Source organism: Atheta coriaria, unplaced genomic scaffold (assembly GCF_025399875.1).
Source record: "Atheta coriaria isolate IRGN ID8LTWV9N9 unplaced genomic scaffold, Caltech_Dcor_3.1 hic_scaffold_5_pilon, whole genome shotgun sequence".
Taxonomy (NCBI): Eukaryota; Metazoa; Arthropoda; class Insecta; order Coleoptera; family Staphylinidae; genus Dalotia; species Dalotia coriaria.
Window position 1 is genome coordinate 9,927,252 of NW_027045447.1, and position 23,317 is coordinate 9,950,568.

Sequence of the window (23,317 nt, forward strand, 5' to 3'; positions counted from 1 at the left end):
CGAATGAATGAAGAAACGAAGGAGATAAATTATCGTCCGCGCGGCAGCGGCGCCAGCAAACAAAGAAAACGCATTGTCGACGGCCGCCTCCGCGCCCTGCGACATTATGATGGAGATATAGTAAGATTGTAATACGTGAGCTATAAATGTTGAAATGTTGACGACGCGCCATGAATACCTCGCAGTAAATGCCACTAGCAGCAAATTCAAACAATGCTAAATGTCATGCGCATTATTAATGCATTTTATAATTATTAACCACACATACATCACCGATAGATGGCGTGGCATACGACATCCGCCATGTTATTATCCTCCAATTGAGGTTAGGTCATAAATTATACCTGATTGAATTACGGCCTATTCAACAAATCGATTGCGGGTAATTCCTTACTGGCGTCCGGCGAAGATAATCCAGATGGCGCGCATAACCAGCGGATGGTAATAAATCGATATGGTTTAATTAAAAGCAGAGCGGGTAAATTGATCCGCAATGTAAATAAATGGGTTTAGCTTATTTGTTGTTCATTTACATAAAACCAGAAAAATGTTGAAATGGCGCAAAATATTAAAAACGCAATGTAGGACGCTGTTGTCGTTTTTTGTCTGCTGCCATCCGCAGAAGAGGATGCGCTGCCGAACAATTCGCATTTATTTATCGCCGACCTCGTGACCGAGCGGCGTTGTTGCTGCCACTCCAATCTGCGAATTGATCGGCAATAAATTCGTCGGCGAAAACTCGCAGGACAACTGACGCACACCGCACCACTCAGGTGCGGCGGGCACAAGAGCGACGCCATTGTTCACGCTGACATCTATACATTGACATTACTGATGTTGATTTAATAACATCGATCATGGCAATTGCACGCGGCGTTCGTCATTTCGTGATTGGATAAATGCGCATCGTATAATTGCGTCGTATAATTCGCCTGATAAGAATTATACCTGACAGTAGGATTCATCATTCATCCTTCCTAAATATTTTTTATGATTATATAAAACTACGTGTCATAAATAAAAAATTCCAATTCTAAGCTACTCATAAAATTCAACCAGCGCCATCTAGTATAAAATAAAATACCTAAAATAAACGCAATCATTCTGTGTCGGTTTGAAATGTTAAAATGTGATTAAATCTCCAACTTCATGAAAATAATTTGTTGCGGAAGAACAATGAGCAATCACTTTGCCGAACAAAACACGTGTAAACAAACAACTCATTTTCAGGCGCGGTGCAGCCACGAATTCGAATTAATTTCGAAATAAACGCTTGCCAAATTAAAATCGCAGTCGCAATTAAACTAATGAACGTTTCGAACGTGTTGTTCGACCGGGCGATAATGAATAGCCGCGTCCTGCGTTTGATGTTAAAAAAATACAACAATACGAATAAAATGTTTTAAATTTTTGTACAAAAAAAAACGCAGAAAAAAAACGTTCGTCCTGCATCAACAAAAAACGGGATATCAATCACAGGCGAACACGGTGTTAACTGCGCGCACAAACATGCTAAACAGAGCTTTGAACCAGCATTAATCTATCACCTGATGCAACAATGGCGTCGGCGGCAACGCCATCAACACAAATATGTGCGCGTTTTCGGCGTGTGTGGCGTGGTAAAGTCCATAATGCACGCGTGTCAAAAAATCACCGCCCGAATATGGACGAAATGCACCCGGGAATAACAGTAGAGGGTGGTAAACATGGAACGGGAGTGAAAAATGGCCGTGTCATTTGCCATAATTCACAAATTTTGAAAAACCAACGCTTCGTCTGCTTTTTTGCCTAATAAATTATGAAAAATAAACGCCACCTGGTGTCTAGTAGAATTACTAATCCCACAGCGTGTCATAATGAACCTTTCACCTTTCAATCTGGTAATTTGGGAGCCCCGCAACAAAGCCCTTACTTTAATGCGTCTCGTCGTCATTTTTTTCCACTGTTGATTAATGAAAAGTTGCGCGCGGGCAGCGACGTTCTTGCGATCGTTCATTTTCATTAAAAACGGACTACGCTTGAGGTTTGCGCATCCAATGCGTATATTTATAATGGGTTTATGAAAATCCATATAAACGGCCGCGTTCCGCACACTCGTATATAGCACACACGCGAACGCTTTTATTTTATTATGATAATTAATCCGGCCGGCGCCTCCGCCGCTAACGCGGAGAATTTAAATTTAAACGCGTGCAAGTGTAAAAACATTAACTCAACAATAACACGCCGAGCTGGTGCCGAGCGCGTGCATTTAACCAAATAAATAAATTCGTTTACGTTGAGTCAGTTAAAATAATAATACAAATTCGAAATAATTGAATTCGTTTTTTAAATTTTATTTAACACAATAAACATTATATGAACATGAAACAATAAAAAACCGACTTGCAACTTCCAAAAGAGAAAAACGCAAAGTTTATAGTAAGTATCGCCATCTATCGTCCATATTTTTTTCATAAAATTTTTCTTTTTCGTTGAAATTCGCTAAAATTTCACAAATTTCACCATCAATATAATTCCCATATACACGAATTTCAATTTTTGTTTACTTTCTGTATTTACCGCATCCCCATCACCCTCACACCACCCACAGAGACAGTATTGCTTGTTTATGTTGCTGAGCTTATTGCGATTGGCGCTTTCTTGTTCAACAACAGTATAATACCCGCATACGGCAATACTCCACAGGATATTTGATCGAAATTTATACGTGCGATTCATACGCCCATTCCGCCTGCGTCCATATATAGTGTTTACAAACGTGCGGTGTACAACATACCTATATTTTCGTAGGTGTATTGAAAGCAGGCGAAGCTGGAGAGGTTAGCACAGAGGATGGGTGACGCGCCATTACTGGGCGTTTTAGTGGCCGTCGTCGTGCCGAAAATGGGAAATGGAATACTGCCCCGGCTGTGACATTAATTTCCGCCCTTCTTCGTGCGCTATCAAACTCTCCCCCAACCTTTTGGAGTCTCACACCACATGTCTAACTCATTCGTTCAAGATGCGCGCGTTACAAATCGAAATTACGTAACGCAATACCATCTATATGTGGGTTTTTGTATCGAATACGTGCATAACCTATAAATTCGATTAGAGCAAGAATTGCCATTATTATGCATTACATGGCAGGTGCCACCTCTGCTTCTGCCGTCGACGCCATTACAAGGTAATTGTACATTAGGTTCTATTACGGTTCTCGGCAAAACCGGGAAACGTATCTGCAAAGTGCCATTCCATTTCTCACTAAGAATATGAACCAATGAAATTTCACATTCAGAATTCAGACATTTCAATTATTTCCTAGACATGCTATTATCCTTTATTAATTCCACAATATCACCGTTTCAAATTACAAATTATGTCAAAAATAAAACGTTATACACGTCTCAATCGCGGTCCAGTCTATTAACACTATATTAAATGCATAACCTCAAATTCCTTGTATGCAACAAGCTAAAAATTATATTATACTACCAACCGAACTCCCGATATAGTTGCATGTATTGTGTATGTGTGAAAACACGCTTCCATTAAATTTGAATGTGCGAATCGTTGGTATTGAACGCATTGATGTAAACGATATAACAGCCCGTGGGATAGGAGAACCCATTCAAAAAGCTAACCCGCTAGTATATTGTATAGTATTGGTTATGTTCACAGTGTGCGTAGGTTATGGGCGTTTGTGCGGTTGTGGTTGAATAGCAAATTCGCTCCTCGAACCGACTCCATTCCCGGCGCCGGTTCGCACAATGCGTCTGATCAATTTCCGCTTTTATCCGGCGGGCGTATTCACCACCTCACATTATAACCCCAATTCCTGATTCTCCGCTTTATTTATTCACCAAACAACACACCGCGACACATTTACCTTTTCGCAAAAGTTGTTTATTTCGGCGGTTAAAGTTCGATTGACGATTTGTACCTGTCTGAAAAGTTTATAGAAACCCGGGTTAATCCGTACCCGCATGACGCGCAGGCAGTTGGCGAAACTTTTCTGCGACAGCGCCGGCAATTCGAATGTTGTGTCAAGTTGTCGCGCTTGTCTGCTTTTGTTTGCTAACTGAATTGGAGGAGATTCAGGTATGGGAGAACGGCGCCGGCTCAGGAGAAAGAAGGTGTTGATGCAGAAACGTAGATTAGCAGAAGGCGCGTCCTGCGCGTCGTTGTCATCCCTTCTCGTGACAACCTGACACCAAATACACTCTCACCACTAGGAAACTCACTCAAAACTAACATGTATATTCGCCGTCTATATTATCAAGCCTCAGCATTGTCATATCCTGGGCGCGCAGGATAAATCCCAAAAAACAGAAAAAATACAAAGCGTTGACAAAAAAATAATTATCTAAAAACACGCAATACATTTTTAAGCGATAATTTTTTTACTGCTGACTTTTTCTAAGACACCCTGTATACACACGTTCCTGGCTGAGTTCTGATAAAACTCGAGACGCTTAAATTAACTTCTCAACAAACGAGGACGCTCCGTCGACGTCGACATTCCGGGCGCCGGGTTCAAGCTACGAAGGATGAGGCATCGAAGCGCATCGGAGATTGTAGATGTAGAAGGATTGCGCGACGCGAGTAAAAGTGAAATTTGAATAAGTCACGTTTGCCCTCCCGCAGTGCCCTATCACTGCGTATTATTTAAGTTTAAGATACGAGTCCAATTTCAACTTTTCGTGACTTCCCAAGCAATACATGCAGAAATGTAAAATTTATTTTAGTCTTACCTTGATTGACGGACCAGATTTGAATATCCTCATATCGAGTGTAGCTGCTCTCGGGGGCTTCCGCGCAGAGGTCTGCAATATGCGGGGAGATAATCCCCGCCAGTGTCAGATCAACCGCATAGTCCATGGTGAAGTTCTCACGTCCTCGATCTTCTTCGGGGATGCGTACTGTTGTGGGGTTCTTCTGACGCAGCTTGGACATGGCGTCCGATGAAATGAATGCTTCCTTCGGGAAGTGAAAGATGAAGCACATCACCTGGTACTGGCTTTGACCACGTTCTTCTTCGCCGAGTATCAGTGCTTTTAGAATTTGCACTTCCTGTAAATAAAAATAAAAAATTAGAGAATTTAGGGCATAAGGTGAGATAAGAGAGATAAGAATGTTTGTCAAAGTTAGATTGGGGATGGGAGTTGCATGTGCTTTGATTAGTTTCATCCGGCTGACTCAACCGCATGACCTGGTTGCAGCGCGCTGCCAATCGGAAACGCATTAGAATTGTTAATTACCCATTTGGAAGATGAGATCCGCGCTTACAGTCTGCTTCTGAGACAGTTCCCAGTGTTCCCAACGATCATTATACCAGGTCCGGACCTTGGTACTAACAATAGTTCAAATTTAATAACAAAATTTATCCTCTAAAATAAGAATACAGCAGTTTTCTAATAAAATTTTGTTGAATTTTGTTTTGAGGTACAAAATCTGTTAAGCCGGTTCTAGAATTCCCAAACTCCCAATTCTAGTTAACAGTAACTACAGTTGTTGCATTTGATTTCCTCATAAAGTAGTCTTCTTTCTTAAGACATAATAATAGCTAATCATTAGCTAGTTGCTTACTTGTAGCCATGTAATTTCTGGACTTGATTAGCTCCCGATTCCTGAGCTTGTAAACTGCTAATCCCGGGCCCGATTCAATTAGTCCGCATGAACAAGGCAAGTGATATTGAATACTAATTGTTCCGTCACGGTCCAGATTCGAACGCGGGTGTAAATTCCTCTTCCCACTTCTCCTCCCCTTCCTTTCCTGCTCGTCCAACTGGTTTTATCTCTACAGCCGAGGCTGCGTCAATTATTATTGTAATCAGATGGTAATCCGCGAGTCTTACTTTAGCGGATTAGCTCCTTAAAAGGATTAACTGAATATTCAGCATGACACCCATTGACCCAGCGGTAGCGGCAAACGGGGTGAGGGTGGTTCGCCAGTTGGCAGCCGGGTAGTGCTTTCATTGTTACAAGTGTACGTCGACGGTGTAATGCACTCCCTCGACGAGCGGCGATGAGCGAAAAGGCGCATACAAATTGCCGACTTCGGAGAGTTCTAAATGCAAATGCTCTGCGCCAACCCCCCACGCGCGTACAGCAACCCTTTTTGCTACATTTGGACGCTCCACGCCTTTGGTCGTTTTGTTAATTGTTATTTGAGTTTGTACAAAAACAAAACTCGGAGATAGCGCGCGTATGAAAATGAAATTTCTTCCGTTTACAGCAAACTTAACATAAAATCATCCCCTGGATGCTTCCCACGCTCGTAGTGCATGTGCGCTTAAACTCTCCGGCGTAGAGCGTGTTATCTAGAAAAGTAACGATTATGGACTTCATTTTTCACTAAATGCTTTAAGTGAATTTTGATAAAGAGACCGGAATGAATGTGCAAGCGGGTGATAAGGGGCGAAACGTGCTCAGATTAGTAGACCAGTCGAGCAAATAAAAGATCACGAAGAATACTTAGAAGCGCGAGATGAATGCAAGGCAGGACTTTGAGATCTCACGCTTTCAATGCAAAAAGAACAAGAAATAGAGATGATAAATTGTTCCATGAGTGTATAACTCGAATTGGGATTCAGAACAATGAAAATCAGAGAAGAATAAACTTAAAATTCAAAAATAAACATGAATAAATTTAGTTACACTCGAACATAAGTCAATATAACCGTAATAAGTCACATTGCATCTTAATTCTATTTGAAAATGCTTTCAAATAAATAGGATTAAACATTGCGTGCTTGGCGTAACGTTGACAGGAAACCCGATTATCGCTAACAGGTAAATTTATCAGCGAGCTGGGATCAGCGGGTGGAAATTAAATATTTTCGTGTTCGTGCGCTTTTTAAAAGCCGGCCGCGTCGTGACGGCACGTTCGGGCCGAGTACGTGTAGAAAAAATAGTTAAACAGCCCTCAAGCGAGTGGCCACTCCAACGCTATCCAATTTTCCTGCGGCTAGACTTAAGTATCCGACATGTATCTAAGGCTGGCAGGTCTTCAAGGGGTGAGCAAAATGCTCGCGTGTGGAAATAAAAACATACGTTGCACAAGCACGACTATCGTGTAATTCCAATTTTATCTAGAAGCTATTTATTATACATTTATACAAAGGGTGCGAATTAGGGGTAGTTCTAAGAAATTAAATGGAAAGTGCTAAAAAATAATCAGATACGCATAGTAATCACGTTTCTTTTTATTTTACATTTTTAAATTGTGGAAATAAATAAAATTCTATAAAAAATAATCGTAGATTGTAATATTTCATGCTTACGTGCACTCTGCACTAAAATATGTTGAGTTTTGTTTTCGTTGCATTCCGCTGGAGGCCAAGGGGTGCAATTCACCCCTTAGACGTAATAAAAGTAGGTTGTGTGCGCCGGTGTGAGGGTTGTTGGTCTGGTCATGATGAATTTTACACAAACAAAACGATAAAATGCGCTCGTCTGTGCGCGCGCTCGCAATTTACTTCAAATTGTGTTCGCAACCCTTACGAACACAACGCGGTGGAAATGGAAAAAACAAGCAGCGGAACAAAAACGCATCCGCAGAGTTTAATTAATTTAAAAAGATGCACGCGGCTAGTGTCGGCGCGCAATTAGCATTCGCGAATTATCGAGCCGTTACCTGCGGGGGTGTTTAATGCCCCTATCGTTATCCGCTAACAAGCACTTAATGCGAATGCGATTCGCAGCAGGGAAGGTAAAATGGTAAAAAGAGCGCGCACTGTTTGAAAAAAAAGCGCCAGCCCACGGCTACGGTTACGACGAACAGCAGGTGAAAAATAGAATGGTGAATGGGGAATGAGGAAATGCGAAAACAAGGAAGGAATTTAAAGCGATTAAATATACATCGAATTACACGATAAAACCATTAAAACGAAACGCGATGCTTAACGGCACAGCCTCTTGAATTTGGATGCGAATACGCACAGGCTTTCAACAAAAAAACAGACACATCCGGTTTTCCGGTTTGAAAAATCATAAATTTAAACTTTCCAAACCAAATTTATATAAATACTGACCTACAAACACAAATCTAGTTAGATGTTCAAAACCGAAGCAATAAAATCATTAAAATCGTTCTTTCCGGTTTCCGTGAAATCAGATAACCTCCAACGCCTGCATTGCAGTCATGCTGCAATAAAATCGAAGCCGATGAAGTTCGACCGGTATTGTTTGCTTATCCAGCTAGTAGCCCCGTCTGCCAATTGGGCATTAACCATATGATAAAGTCCATTATTCTTTTTTAATGGGCCGGAAGTGAAACGCACGGCACCATCATGCTGGCAAATGCGGGACGCGCGAGTTTTATGTGCGAAACTTTTGATTGTGCGCAATGAAAAACATGAACAAGTCACCAGTGCCTATATGCGCGGGCATTCAAAGTCATCGAAGCCGGAAAACTGGCATCCGGTGAAAAAAACACAACCCCCCGAGTGTTATGAGGTGAGAGTGTAGCTTTTACGCGAGTAAAGTTTAAATGCACAGAGAAAAAAATCAACAGGTCATCATTTTTTAATTAAAAGTTAAAATGTGCTCCTCCCACTTTGTGGGCGGAGCTAATTTATAATCCCAGCAGGAAACACATAACATTTTAATATTATTTTAAATTTTAGATATGAATAATAAATGAATAGAGTGTAAACATTTCATATTTCCGTCAAAAATAAATATTTTATGCCTTTCATTAATTTCACCCCTTCATAAAATAATTCAAACAAAATACATAAAATTGTAAACTACACGTAATATTAGTAGATTTTAATTATGCAAACAATTGCATGAATAAAAATATGTAAAAAAAACCAGCGCCAGCAAACGTGTTTCACTAAAGCATAAATTTAAATTTTTAAAATACAACGCACTGTTCCATGAAAACAATGTTTTTCACTCAAAAACGTATGCAATCACGAAGGGCTGGGGCTGCGGCCTAAAAAATTTATCGAACATTTTATTTTCGCATAAAAATTCACGCGACACGAATGCAAATATGTTTTAAATTAAACAAAAAAAAAACATGAAATACTCAACACTGGTCACAATCAACCCTTATGACCCCCTTACTCACCCCCTAAACACAACCCGTAATAGAAGGTGGAATACATTTTGATATTTCGATATAACAAATGTCAAAATCCGGAAATGTGCCACATTGCAACATCGGTTCCACCCGGGGCAGGGGATGTTTTTCCTGAGGGGATGTATTTTTATTAGCGCAACTTGATAAACACCCGAATTGTGCGCGGTTGTGGATTGCGGATGGTGCCGCGTGAACGAATCTCACGCGCAAAATCAGCAATTAAATCCCGGCTAATTACACACGCCGCCATCGACGAGGGGTTGGTGGAGCGCATTAAAACGCACGTCCATTTGTTTATATTTCCATTCCTCATTCGTGCGCTTGCTCCCTCGATAAAACTGTGCGCCGAGCATTTGAATATTTGAGTGTTGGAGTATTAACGCTGCATCAACAAGGGGGTTGACCATTAAACTCGGCGAGGGTGGCAAATCTGTTAGAGTTAGGGTTGTTTTTCGGTCATTTGCCATCACATCACACCGGCCACATTGTTATTATTTCCCAAGAGATTACGAAATTGTTAAGGGAGATGAAAATAAAACAAAAATAAATAAATTTATTTTAAATTATTAAAATATTTAACTTAAAATTAATATTTATTTATTATTTTGAATTATTTTCATAATTATACTCATTTATGCTCCGCCTAGGTTACGCCCACTGGAGGTGAGTAAGAGGCGGAGCTTAGAATCGAGGAAATCACTTAAAAAGCGCTAAAACTTGAACTTTTAAAACATTTAAAATGCGCAAAACTTTTCTTAGTTGTTCCACGTGTAATCCCATGTTTCTGACGGCCGGAGACAGAATTTAATTATTTAAAACGAGCGAATGCGAACACATCGAAAATTGAAAACGAAGCTGCGTTCCGTATCAATCGCGCATGGGAATTTCCCTAGAGATGCGCCGATGTAAAGCGATAGCTTCCCGACCCATAACATAACGGGCCCGGAGAAAATTAGGAAAGTTCGAACAATCTCCGGGTTCGTCTCAGCCCCGACCGCCCACCGACGCGGGCTGCCAACGAGTCGTCGGAACAAATCTGCCACTTTCGGGTTCAACGATTCCGATATCAGAGAGCAACTATTTCGATCTCGCAAAAAACCTTTTACTCGTAGATGTCATCAAACGTAGCAAAATATTAAGAAAAAATTGTAAAAAAAAGTATTTTTTTAAATTCACACAAAAATAATACGAAAAGATCAAGATCTCATATCAAGGTGATATGAGGGGTTGATAGGGTGAAACGTACGAATGTCAAATGAAAAGGTCGATCGAAGGGCGCGTTGGTAGTGGTTGCCGTGCGTGATCGCGTGTAAAGAGAAGCAGATTACATGGCGGAGCTTTTTATTTTGGCCGGAAATTGCTACCCAATACCGGGGTCGTCGGCGACATTTCACCCCCGCTGATAAGAGGCGCCCGTTTGCGCACCGCGCGTATATCTTACTGTCGCCCGAACACAATGCACATAATATGGGCCACAAAAAAATTCACACAAAAAACCACCTCAAACAAAAAATTGTAGATTATGGAAAATTTGAAAAATCTCTATCAGATGAAAACTTAAAAAAATTTAATTCAATGGGGTAAAAGGTCTAAAACTGCGACTGAAAGTGCTAAAAAGTGACATTTTACAATTTTTGCCCATTTTATTCAAACGCGAATATCTCGTAAACTAAAAGAGATAAATAAGATCTGATCGCAGCGTCTTAATCTACAGACTATTCTCTTTAAGATGAGATAGTTAAAACAGAAATCTGAGAGATAAATTTTCATTCTTAAGAAAAAATTGCCAAGGGGGGGGTGCTTGATACTTTTTTTCGACGATTTTCATAAATTAATATCTCTTAAACTAAAAGCGATTGTAACCAACGAATCACTGATTATGAAAGATTGGAACATTCTCTATCAGATAAAAATATAAAATAATTATATTTCCTACAGTAAAAGGTCGAAAATCGCGACTGAAAGTGCTAAAAAGTGACATTTCTCAATTTTTGCCCATTTTATTCAAACGAGAATATCTCGTAAACTAAAAGAGATATTTAAGATCTGATCGCAGCGTCTTAATCTACGGGCTATTTTCTATCAGATAGGAGAGTTAAAAGAGAAATCTGAGAGATGAAATTTTCATTCTTAAGAAAAAATTGCCAAGGGGGGGTGCTTGATACTTTTTTTCGACGATTTTCAAAAATTAATATCTCTTAAACTAAAAGTGATTGCAACCAACGAATTGCTGATTATGAAAGATTGGAAAATTCTCTATCAGATAAAACTATGAAGTAATTATATTTCCTACAGTAAAAGGTCGAAAAACGCGACTAAAAGTGCTAAAAAGTGACATTTTACAATTTTTGCCCATTTTATTCAAACGCGAATATCTCGTAAACTAAAAGAGATATATTAGATCTGATCGCAGCGTCTTAATCTACAGACTATTCTCGATAAGATGAGATAGTTAAAAGAGAAATCTGAGAGATGAAATTTTCATTCTTAAGAAAAAATTGCCAAGGGGGGGGTGCTAGATACTTTTTTTCGACGATTTTTGATAATTAATATCTCTTAAACTAAAAGCGATAGCAACCAACGAATTGCTGATTATGAAAGATTGGAAAATTCTCTATCAGATAAAACTATAAAATAATTATATTTCCTACAGTAAAAGGTCGAAAAACGCGACTAAAAGTGCTAAAAAGTGACATTTTTCCATTTATGATAATTTATTTTAATTGCGAATATCTCGTGTTCATACGGTGCCCTGAACACGAGTCTCTACCGCTAGCCTCGTAAGGTGCCCTGAATGGAGTGACTTCTATCGCTAGCCTCGTAAGACGCCCTAAATCGAGTCACTTTTACCGCTACCCCCGTACGGTGCCCTGAACACGAGTCACTTCTACCGCTACCCTCGTACGGTGCCCTGAACACGAGTCACTTCTACCGCTACCCTCATGCGGTGCTGTAAACACGAGTCACTTTTACCGTGACTCAATAAACAATAAACTAAAAACTTTTAAACTAAAAGCGATAGCGACCAACGGATTGAAAGTTATATTCACAATTTCAAAATTTATTCAAATTAATTATTCGCGTGAAACTGAACGCAATTAATGCGGCTATTGATGATTTATGACCTACCCCATTTGGAGGAATTATAACTCCACCTGTCATTAAGTAAACATAACATGCGCTCCGATCGGCGCCCGTAATTTATTATCGATTGCGTTTTGTTATTCATATTCCGACGGACGAGTAATTACATAATTACCTGCGCACGACGCGCGCATTAATATTTGCAACATATCGCTTTCGGTAATTAAGCTCTGGAAGCATATCGGTGTCGCAATAATTCGGCATTAATCTCCGGCGGTAATTTTTCGATCGTTAGTCTGGCAAGGAACCCGATAGCTAATGGCTGTTAATGGCTAATGGCCAATGGGGTGGAAGGCAGGGAATGTTGTCTGGCTTTCCAAATTTCTCTTTTTTTGAGCGGTAAATCGCCGCGCGAGCTTAATGTGGGCGAAATTTCGTTTTGGAACGTATATAAGTTGGGGTGGATTGCTGGTGGAAATTAGTTACGATTTGTTACTGCCTACGACAAGTACAATTGCAAAGTGTAGTACTAACTATTGTCCAAATAGTTATCTTAAAATGGCGGATATTCATTCACTGAAGAAATTTCTTGGCGTTATTTTGGTAAGTAAACGTTTTTTTCTAAAGTTTTGTAAAAATTTGTTCTAAGTTTTGAAAAAATCAGCAAAAATTGATTTTTCTTCCTTTTTAAGGCTGTTATCATCTCTCTTCACATAACCTCAACATCAGCGGCTCGAATGGACATTGCCAACATGGACTACGATCAAATGCTCTCCCTCCTAGCCGAACAAGAATCCGAATCACCACAACCATCAGAATCAGATGAGATTCCATACGAATCAAACAACGTTCCGCAATATTACACCGCCGAAAAACATTTCAATATCCAATCATCACCCCCCAAACCCCCAGCACAATCAAATGGCAAACGTGTGTCGTCGAATGTCGACTTTACGTTTACGAAACCTTCGGCCAGTTCAATCATCGCCCCGCACGTGGAGATTTTACATATTGTCGAATCGTTCCTGAGGCTCAAAGGCGAGATGGCCACCCGCATTCACGCGCTCATCAACGACAACTTCGACCTCTTCCAGAGCATCTACAACGTGATCGTTGCCAAAGCGTCAAAGCTGCACGGTTTCACCCTGATGGGTATCAGTGTGATTAGGAAGATCCTTGAGTTCGCCGTGCAGATGATCGGCACGTGGGAGGTGAACGCGCCGAGTGTATCAATTGGGGTTAATAAAGTGTTTAGTGCACTGGGGTAAATTAAAAACCGAGAGGTGAAATTTATAATTGATAAGCAGTGATTATACTAATATAATTTATTTAAATTTATAATAAAACTCGATAAAACTTTATCTATGTGAATGTTTTTTTTGCAAAATTTTTACAGCAAAGATAAAATTTTGAAGAAAAAATTTAAATGAGGAAAATAATTAGTTAGCTAGTTAAATATATATAATTTAATAGTTACAATTAAATGATTAAACTATTGCAATACTAATCAATAGCTTCATATCCATTTCAGTGCATAATTCAACAATATTCCACATTAATTATGCAACTGCGTATACATAATTTTGTAATTTCGTGCAATGAGTATTTTCCACCCCTTCCCTTTGCAATTCAAACATTTTATTAGCATATTAGGTTATTAGTTTTGAATCATTTCGAAATGCGGCATGAAACCCACTAGAATTATATTAATTTCGATTTAATATGAATTTTCTCCCTCACAACAACGCCAAATTGCTTCGAAAGTAGAAATTGACTAAAATAGTTCACAAATAGGTTACTGGAGTAAAAGTTTCGGTCGCGTGCTAATATCCAATGATTTTGGTTGTCATTCGCACTGATTGCGTTTATACGACTGGAAGAGGGGTGAATTTAATTTAGTTTCGTTTTAATCGGATCAAGAACAAGTTAAGAACGCATTTAAAAATAAATTTAACTTTATAGTGCAGATAAAAAGTTTTTATTAGACCAATTGTTTAAAAAATAAATGTTAAAACTAATTATACCTGAATTTTTGTCAGAAAGCAAAAAATGTGATAAAAATCAACTTAATAAAATTCCTCAGCTGATTTAAATAATAAAAAAAAATCAAAAAAAAATTTTCTAACTCAAGAAACATTTTTCCGCGACTCCTACGAATGAAATAATTTATGAATCAAATGTGTAAGGTGTAATGATGCGTGTGTAAAATATGAAAACCCGAGAAATGAATAAAATAAAGATAAAAGCAATGAATATACGCAGGAAATATAATGAAGGCAAGTATAAAAGTAGACACGAGCACATAAAAGTAACAAAGATAAGAAGAACGGTAAGAAAAGAAAGGTGATTCAATTCGGAAGAGTTGCGGTGCTACATAAATCTACGCGTAACAGCAGAATGAACCCCACACGCACATTTTTAAGGTTTAGGTATACTGTTCAAGGCACAGGTCTAAGCTTAGCTAACATTTTCTTTTCTGCTTTACTTAATAAAGTAAATGTAAGACCCCCGCGTTTAATACCGTTATTTATACCGTATCATATTGATGCACTTTGTTTTTATTTGTATTACGCAACGACGCGCAATGATGAATTGCCCTTTGTGTATTTTATCTGCAACCCGCGTCAGCGGGGGGTTGGACTGCAATCGGTTTCCAACCGTTTCGCAAACGGATTTGTAAATAAATAATCCAATCGTCTTGCTGGTGTCATGAATGATTTATTAAAGTAATGTTCTTTACGGTATATTGCGAAAAATATTGAAAATTTAAAAAAAGAAAAATGTGTTTGAATAGCAAGAAATTAAATAATAACACAAAAGAAGTTTTGTACAAGCTCCTCCCCGTGACTAAAACCAGTGACTAATGTACTTTAGTCACGGTCGTATATAAAGTACCACTTTTTGTATCACAGAACCGTGAAAAAATTGACGCTTTAAAAGTGAAAGTAGAAAAAATATTTTCAAGCAGTATTGCGTAAAAGTCCAATTTTTGCACCTTCATATGACCCTTTAAACTAATCCTGTTTTAATTGCACTTGTGTACTTTTTCTTTGTTGTATTTGTTTGTTAATTAAACATGTTGGGGTATAACCCGCCTGCCAGGTGTCCTTCGACTTTAATTTTCTTTAATGTCGACCGCCCTCGGAATCGGGCAATTAGTGCACGACGGCGCTGCGTGCGCGGCATTATTGAATGGCCGCCTCTTTTATTAAAAGTATTAAAACGCTTAATTGCACGCGGGCGGAGGCCGCGGGTTTGTTGTGCACAGCAAAAAGCCCTCCATGCTTTCATTTCATTCCGCGCCGGAATGGAAGATTGAGAAAATTTCCACTTTACGAATAGCACTAGGCGCAGCGCTAGGTGCTGCTACATGCACCTATACAAGTTAAGGAAATGAAAATTAGCCACGACCCTCAAGCGCTCAACACTCGACGATCCGGCATGATTACGCAATGAATGCTATTAGTTCCATTAGTGACTGAATAAGGGGTGTAGCGGGCGAACAACATGCAGGCAGTGAAATAAAAAAAATCAGAATTACAATATTTGTAAATTCGATCAGAGCGAAATTAGAAATCTGCCGAATATTATTTTTATGTTGTGATGGTATAATAGCAAAAATGATGATCAACTAAATTGGATTTTGTATCGGTGATGATAATAAAAGTAAATAACAGGATATAAAACGAAATGAAACCAACAAAAACGTGATAATATCAATGACAATATTTCAACACATTTATGCTACATTAACTTTTATCCACGACTTCACTCGAATAGATTTTAATAAAATGTAGTATTACTAATTACTTTCTTGCTGCTTATGCTAAAATATCAAGAAAATATTTTAAAAAATCATGTGTGCAGTTCACACGCGGTAGAAGTGAAACCTTCAGAACACTGCACTGCGAGAGAATCAGACAAAAATAGTATGATGATAATTTTTATAATAAATTATTTCACCTAATGTAAAATTGTTAGTTATATTCAAGACTTAGGAATTGAGGAATATTTGTTTAAATTTACGATGCCAATATAAACTGCAAGATGTGGTTTTATTCCAAGAAATAAAGATTCGATATCTGCAGGTAAACAAACTTATCTCTTGTGCGAATTCGCGAGATCCACACGGACAAGGTGGGCACTCACTACCACCGACAAGCAATATTTAACGCGAAAACGTGCATCCTAGTGCCATCTATCCGACTATCTAGTAACAGCAGGTTAAAACTCAAAACACATTTTATCAAATATGCAACAAAGTTGATATTGCAGGAAAATGCCAATCATAAGCAATTTAATAATGTTTAGTTAAAAGTTACTTACACCAGCCCGTTCGGTCATCCAAATTATGAATCAGCATGGACACAATACACTTACGCGCAAATAATAAATAACTTCACTAAAGTCACTAAAGTCAAGTTACAATTAAATAGTCGATCAATGATCGAATATAATACGAATTGGAAAGTAGAAGTCCGGATAAACAATACGAGTCGCACAAAACACGTCTGGATCAACCAGAAACCGGCACGAAACTGGCCGCAAACTGCATAAGCAACCACGAGGAAGTTTATGATAAGACAGCAAGAGGTGATATCACGCGACCTTATGTGCGAATTGCATTAGTCACTTTACCTGGGATCAAAACTAAACTAAGATGCAGCAACATGCGGCGTGAGGTGCTGACAACGACGACATACGGCAATGTGATAAGAAAGTGTATATTGTGTTCAAACAAACATGATTTTTGTGTCGAATTCTCACGCTTGCTGATATATAGAAATAAACAAAACAAGTTTATTTTACAATTTTTAGTCCATACTATTGCCATCTATAAATTCGATTTGCGTAATTCTGGTTTCTTATGCTGACAGATTGCCAGATTTTACATCAAATATTTAAGTGTTATTTAATTTGAACATGCATCGTTTCTCGTTTCTCGTTTTTATAATAAACTATTAAAAGTAATATAAAATTGTTAGTTATATTCATGAAAGAATTGAAGAATATTTGCGATGCTAATATAATAAACAGCAACGGTGTGTTTTGATTCCACGAAATAAAGATTCGATACCTGCAGGTAAACAAACTTATCTTTTACGCGAAATCGCGTGATCCACACGGACGCAGTGTGCACTCACTACCACCAACAAGAAATATTTAACGCGAAAACATGCATCGTAGTGTCATCTATCCGACTATCTAATAACGGCAGGTTTAAATTCAAAACACATTTTATCAAATATGCAACAAAGTTGATATTGCATGAAAATACCAATTATAAGCAATTTATTAATGCCTATCAAATCCCAATATTGATTTAATTTATACTCTATGATACAATATTCGATTCTAAAGAAGTTTTCACTTCAAAATTAAATAATTTTTATCTTCCATTAACTTTTCGCTTATTTTTTTTTATTAAATTGAGATTAAATAATTCTTAATGCAATATAAAATCTAATTTTATATTTGATTGAATTTTGTTCCCATCCCTCATCGTGTCTTCATCACTTTCTCTTTGCCGTTTTATTCGCTTGTTCAAGTTTCCTATTAAATTTCGGTATTATTGCATTGCTTTATTATTATTCACTTACGCGTATTTTCTCCGGCTATAATAATCTTCGCCAGCTGCAGACGCTGAATTGAGACCGATGGAATTTCTTGATTAAATTCCCCCGATGCTATTTGTACAACTCCAGAGAGCAAGAAAACAAGAAAGTGAATGGCGCCGATTATGAACTCGCATTTTTTCATCAAAATGTTTTTATTTTACATGTTCCTTAACTTTTAGTCCTTGACCTTAGTTATTACCAAAATCACAAAGTTACGAGTATAAACTTTTCGGGCCCGTGAACACACAAAACAAGCAAATAATGATGACAAACGATAATATAGCGTGCAAATTTTCACAAACCATCAAAATATGTTTCGGAAAATATAATTTGAAAAACGACGTGAATATCATACGACATTTTATACTAATGATCAAAAATGGGTTTTATTTTTTCATCGTACATAATGAACCACAATTTGCATCACAATCAAACAAAAATAAGCACGCGTTACCGAAATAATATAGTGCAATAAAAGCCACACTAAAATCGTGGGCGTTGTGATATTGTGATTGTGATGTTGATGAATTACGTTTATCCATCTTTCTCGTATTGTGGAAGGCCTACAGTGTCGACGCAATCAACCGAAAATTAATGAGTTTTCACAATCACAATCACCGCTTGCGTCATTCACAACTTCAACATTATTTTATAATCAAATTTTCATTGTTGGAGAATAAATTATCTACGTTAATATTAAATGAATTGACGTTTCTTAGGTTCACAAAGTATTAATCTTAAAAAAAGTATGGAATTTGGTGGAATGATTTAGTGTAGTGATTAAATTACTTTAGTCACGGGATGGAGCTTGCGCCTGCGCATTTGTCTACGGTGCATATAATTTAAAATTAAAATTGGAAATCTTATAAGCCGAGTCAGCACAAAAATATGATTTTTTATCATTAAGTAAACTTCACATTTTTTGTCGCAAGTAATGAGGAAGGAATCAACCCTAATCTGACCAATAAATCACATGTATGTACAAAAAGTAATAAACCTAATGTTTATTATCGGTTGTAAAGTTGAGGTGATGGTTATCTAATGACCAATGACCAAGTATTTCTCATTGTCATTTCAAAATCGATATCAGCACATTACAATTCGAGCATATTTTCAACTGAGCCGGAAACTACTTGTAATAAACAAAATTCCTCACCGGAAATATCTGATTAATATTAGGTATTATTAAATTGCGGTTTCAGACCAACAAATTATCGACCACTACCTACTTTGACCATTCGTAGCAAATGAATATTAATGTATATGCTTCGTAATATATTGTGTTTTGGTGTTTTCGGGTTTCTAGCTGTGAATAGAAATAATTTGTGGATTTTCCGCCCGAAGCAATTCCTGTGTCGGAAGGGATAGGACTTGTTGCTTTATTGAAGAATTTATTTTACGACGAGTGGACGCCCTACCATCGCGCAGGCAGAGTATAAAGGAAAAGCGTGTAAAACGGAAGACCAGGAAGTCCACGAAGACCGGGCGCTGCAGTTCCGGGAAGCTATAAGGAAGCATGCAGCGCATGAAGGTGTAGTTAAAAAAATATCGCGCTATAAAAATAAAAACACAAGAGTATTATAACTTTTGCGGATATACGACCACAAAATCAAGAGTGTAGTGTCTTACGTCAACATAGACACCATTTTACACTCTCAACGCCATCTATAACACAACGGAAAAAACAAAAGTAGATTTTAAATTCTAACCAAAAAAAAAAATACTAAAAACAATAGTAATAGATTGAATTTGTGTTGTAAAGTTTTGAACCACTTGGCAAAATTGTTATACCCCAAGATAGTTTGCTCGGAAAACCACAGCAGCCATTCAACATCTCCCGAAGCGCGCGTTTTCTTCGCTTCGTTATTATTGCCGCGGAAATATTAGCGAACCGCAGCGGCAGGGTGAGTGATGATTCTCAGTCGCTACGTAAAACACGAACAAGTCGGTTATTAAACGCAAACAAAGTGCTATGCCCCCAGCTCAACCTTTACTATATATCTGTATGTGTAGATGTGTAGGGTGAAGGACGAGAAGGAGAAATAGTTAGGCGGTGTGAAGTTGTGGAGATATTGCTCAAGTGCGTTTGCATAAGTCCTGACTTGACTACGAAGCGTAGAATTCCCGCCCGTTTGCAAACGGTGTAATATTATGAGTAGATAGCAGGTTTTAGGATTTCGAGGAATTCAGGCAAATGTAAGTAAGGCCTATATTTTCATGTCATATCTATTCGGTGGAATTGATATCCTTAGATCTCTCACGTCTTAGAATCCTTCCACATCACATTCACAGAAATGCAGAGAGGAAGGCACAAAGGGAGAAGCTGATTTGATTACTTAAAACATCGTTAATTTTATACCAAGTGTTGCAAACAAGAAACAAGAGACATCCTGTGATGTATAAATATTATCTTTGTAAACCATGATATGTCACCGCATCTACTTCCGGCCAACCTGAGAAAACTGCTTGTTTTCACACAGTTGGCATGTGTAAATGTGTAAAATGTGTAAACATGAAAAGTAACACGATATCTAAATGTTGAATGTGTGAAATGTAAATTCTCCGTGTGAAATCTTAGAGAATCTAGAAATAAAGATGCAGAATTCGTCGCACAAACAAAGAACGCGTTTCAACACACTTTCTTATTATCTCTGAAGTCTTTGTTCGACTTGAGCATTTCACCCCTCGCCTTGTGTGTCGCCTTGAACTAAGTTGATGTTTGTATTTCGGGCGTTTCTTGTGTTTCCCACGGAGCATGATACTTTGCGGTCCTTTAAAGTCTATCCTTCGTTCGCAATTCCAGGCATATAAGGTTACCGCCGTTCGTTTCGTGTTAAATGAAAAGGAAGGGTTTATAGGTAAATATTTGATTAGAAAATGTAAAATGTAAATGTGTACGACAAGGTAAACGGCACGTGGCGTGATAGGTAAACAAAGTAAATATGCTGGTTAAATATGGTTAAGAAAATGCTACAAGACGCGGTGGAGCAGAGCGCCCGCGCTCGGCCATTGTATAAATATTGTAATTTAATGATTACTAGAGATGCGATCACGGCGCATTATTTGCCGGCGCCCGTGTTTGCATTTATTAGGTGGAATATTTGCTCGGAGCGACTTGCTGCGAGGGGGGCGGCTCGCCAGCTTGCCATTCCGGGTGATTACACTTAATGGAATAAAGCGAAACGCAATTTATCTTACCGTGAAAACACGCCCGGCGGAGAAATGCCAATTGATGGTTGGAAAAGTGTAGGTAAGAGCAAGTTACTCACCTGTAACAAGAAAATATTACACATGAATTTATTTTCAACTACTGAAGCAAATGTAAAATTATGCACGAAATTAAAAATATTTATTTGGAAATTTTGGGGAAATTTTGTAATTATTTCATGAAAAAATTGCTAAAAATGCCGTTTAACGCCATCTACATTGAAATTATATAACTATTACTATGTTAAATCTTCATATTATCCCCTAATTCACCCCTAATTTTCCACCCTTCAAGTAATATTTTCGCAATAAAAAGTAGTTTATCTCCTCTTCTCGGTTCCAAACTATTTCTATACCAAAATTTATCAAAATTGCTTCACAGGTTTTAGCGTAAAAGCGGAACAAACAAACAAACTCATATAATATTAGTTAGGATTGCAACCAAATACATTCTAGAAGTATATAAACCCCTGTTTGACGATAAACAAGTTATCCCTGGATTATCGCGTTACGTTGGGAATATATTCCACGTCCGATCACGTACGCATCGACAAAATCCGGCTGCAAGGCGGACACTTAACCAAAACATCCGGATAGTGTCGACCGTGTCGCAGGTTACACACGTTCGGGGGCATGTTCGCGTGTTCGACAGGATGGTCCCGATCATCCGACAAACAAATGTTTCCTATTGAGCGATAGTGTGTGATCGTATGCGGAACATTCGCAGACGACACAATCGTATCATAAAATGTCATGAAATTGCACCGAAGAAAAATAGGGGATGAATGACTTGGAATACAAAAGCGGAAGAAGTCATACTGGGTGTTTTACATCACTAGACTAGCAATATACAAAAATTGTATTTTTTTACCCTGTAAATTCTTTCAACCCTTTTATATTCTCCACCCACAAATGCAAATGTTGTAGTCCTTTTGTTATAACCTCGATTTTCTACCATTCGGATTCAGCCACGCATAGAACTTCGCTTCCGTTTGGGAAAAAGGACATGAAACCAGCTTGTATATTCAGATTTCCAAGTCCAAAACGTATTCGTGCGTCCTTTTCCGCATGGCACGAGTTCACCGTCTTTTAACACAATCTGCTCCAACGCTGACTGCATGTGACAACTTGAGGAATATCCTCCCGGAATGGAACGGCAACTCCAACCGCCTCCGATAGTTGAGAGAGTCTGCTTGTCGGGAACATTCGAACATTCAAGACTAGACCAAACTAGGAATCGAGTAAAGTAAACTAGCAGTGAACATTTACAATGTTGAACGTTCTACTACATGGTCGGAGTAATAAATATACTTGGAATGGTTGATCCACATCCAAATAATCATCTTCTATCTGTTAAAAAATTAAATTAACATCTAGTAGTCTCACTAAACCGCGAAAAATTTCACAAAGTGAAAAATATGAAAAAATGCAAGGAAAATAGTGAAAAATGATTCAGAAGCTAATTTTGCGACTAAATATATTAACAAAAATTCGAAATTTTGGTCCAAAAATCAAGAAAATAATTATTTATTCCTTGTCTTATTAAAATCTGAGCAAAAATAATGTTTCCTTCACATTTTAACCTCTAGTCCCCCCTGAAAATATTTCCAGTCCCCGTCCTTGATGTATTAAGTGTAGATCTTTAGAATCTCCAAGATGCATGTAGATTGAGTGACTATACGAGAGTTACTATGCTAAATCCAGGCAATTCTAACCCGAAGCTCGTTCGCAGTCGATTTCTCCTGTTCGCTGATCGCTGTCTCTAGTCACAGCTCGACGTCTCAACGATTCCGATCCGGCTCGTACGTTAAGCGTCTGAATGCGCTCGAACACGATTTAATCTTGTCATGATAAGACCACTCCAAGGACTCAATTTTCCAGCCGGCAGCGCTGCGCATCGCGCATTTTAAACACGTGTCTTAAACACCGCGCGCGGCTTTAAACACAGCTTATTGGGTTGTGTGTGTGTGTGCGCGGAAAGGAAAAACAAGATGGCGGCGAAGTCTGACGTGACATGAAGCCACATGTGGTGAGCCTCCAGCGACGCATACGTGCGCGCACGAAGAAGAAGAACTACGTGCACATGCGGGTGTTTCCTAATTAATTTATTCGCGAGTTGGCGGCGTAATTTAGAAGCCCCCTGTGTGAGAAACAGGAGGAGGAAAGGGTGACGTATTATATTCGTTCTATTGCGCCGCTTCGGCGTCGTTACCTCATGTATTACGTTTTACTTAGGGTAAAACGGGTAAATTTTGTTTTGAAAATCAAAAAATGTTGCATTTAGCGATTATTACCGCTCATGCTTGCCCGGCGCCTCCACCATTTATTTTCG

General features: G+C 38.4%; 2 protein-coding genes across 2 annotated transcripts in view; one reads left to right on the forward strand and one right to left on the reverse strand.

The window, feature by feature from the left end:
* oaf (out at first) overlaps nt 1-23,317 on the reverse strand; it is a 73,663-nt gene that overhangs the window by 5,620 nt on the left and 44,726 nt on the right. The window contains exon 3 of the mRNA XM_065301908.1: nt 4,737-5,055. Coding sequence (XP_065157980.1) covers nt 4,737-5,055 — 319 coding nt within the window. The remainder of the gene's footprint in view (nt 1-4,736; nt 5,056-23,317) is intronic.
* On the forward strand, nt 12,471-13,428 carry LOC135791991 (uncharacterized). Its single transcript, XM_065302606.1, has 2 exons — nt 12,471-12,763; nt 12,853-13,428. Exons 1-2 carry the CDS (start codon nt 12,581-12,583, stop codon nt 13,426-13,428), a joined length of 759 nt encoding a protein of 252 aa, XP_065158678.1. The 5' UTR covers nt 12,471-12,580.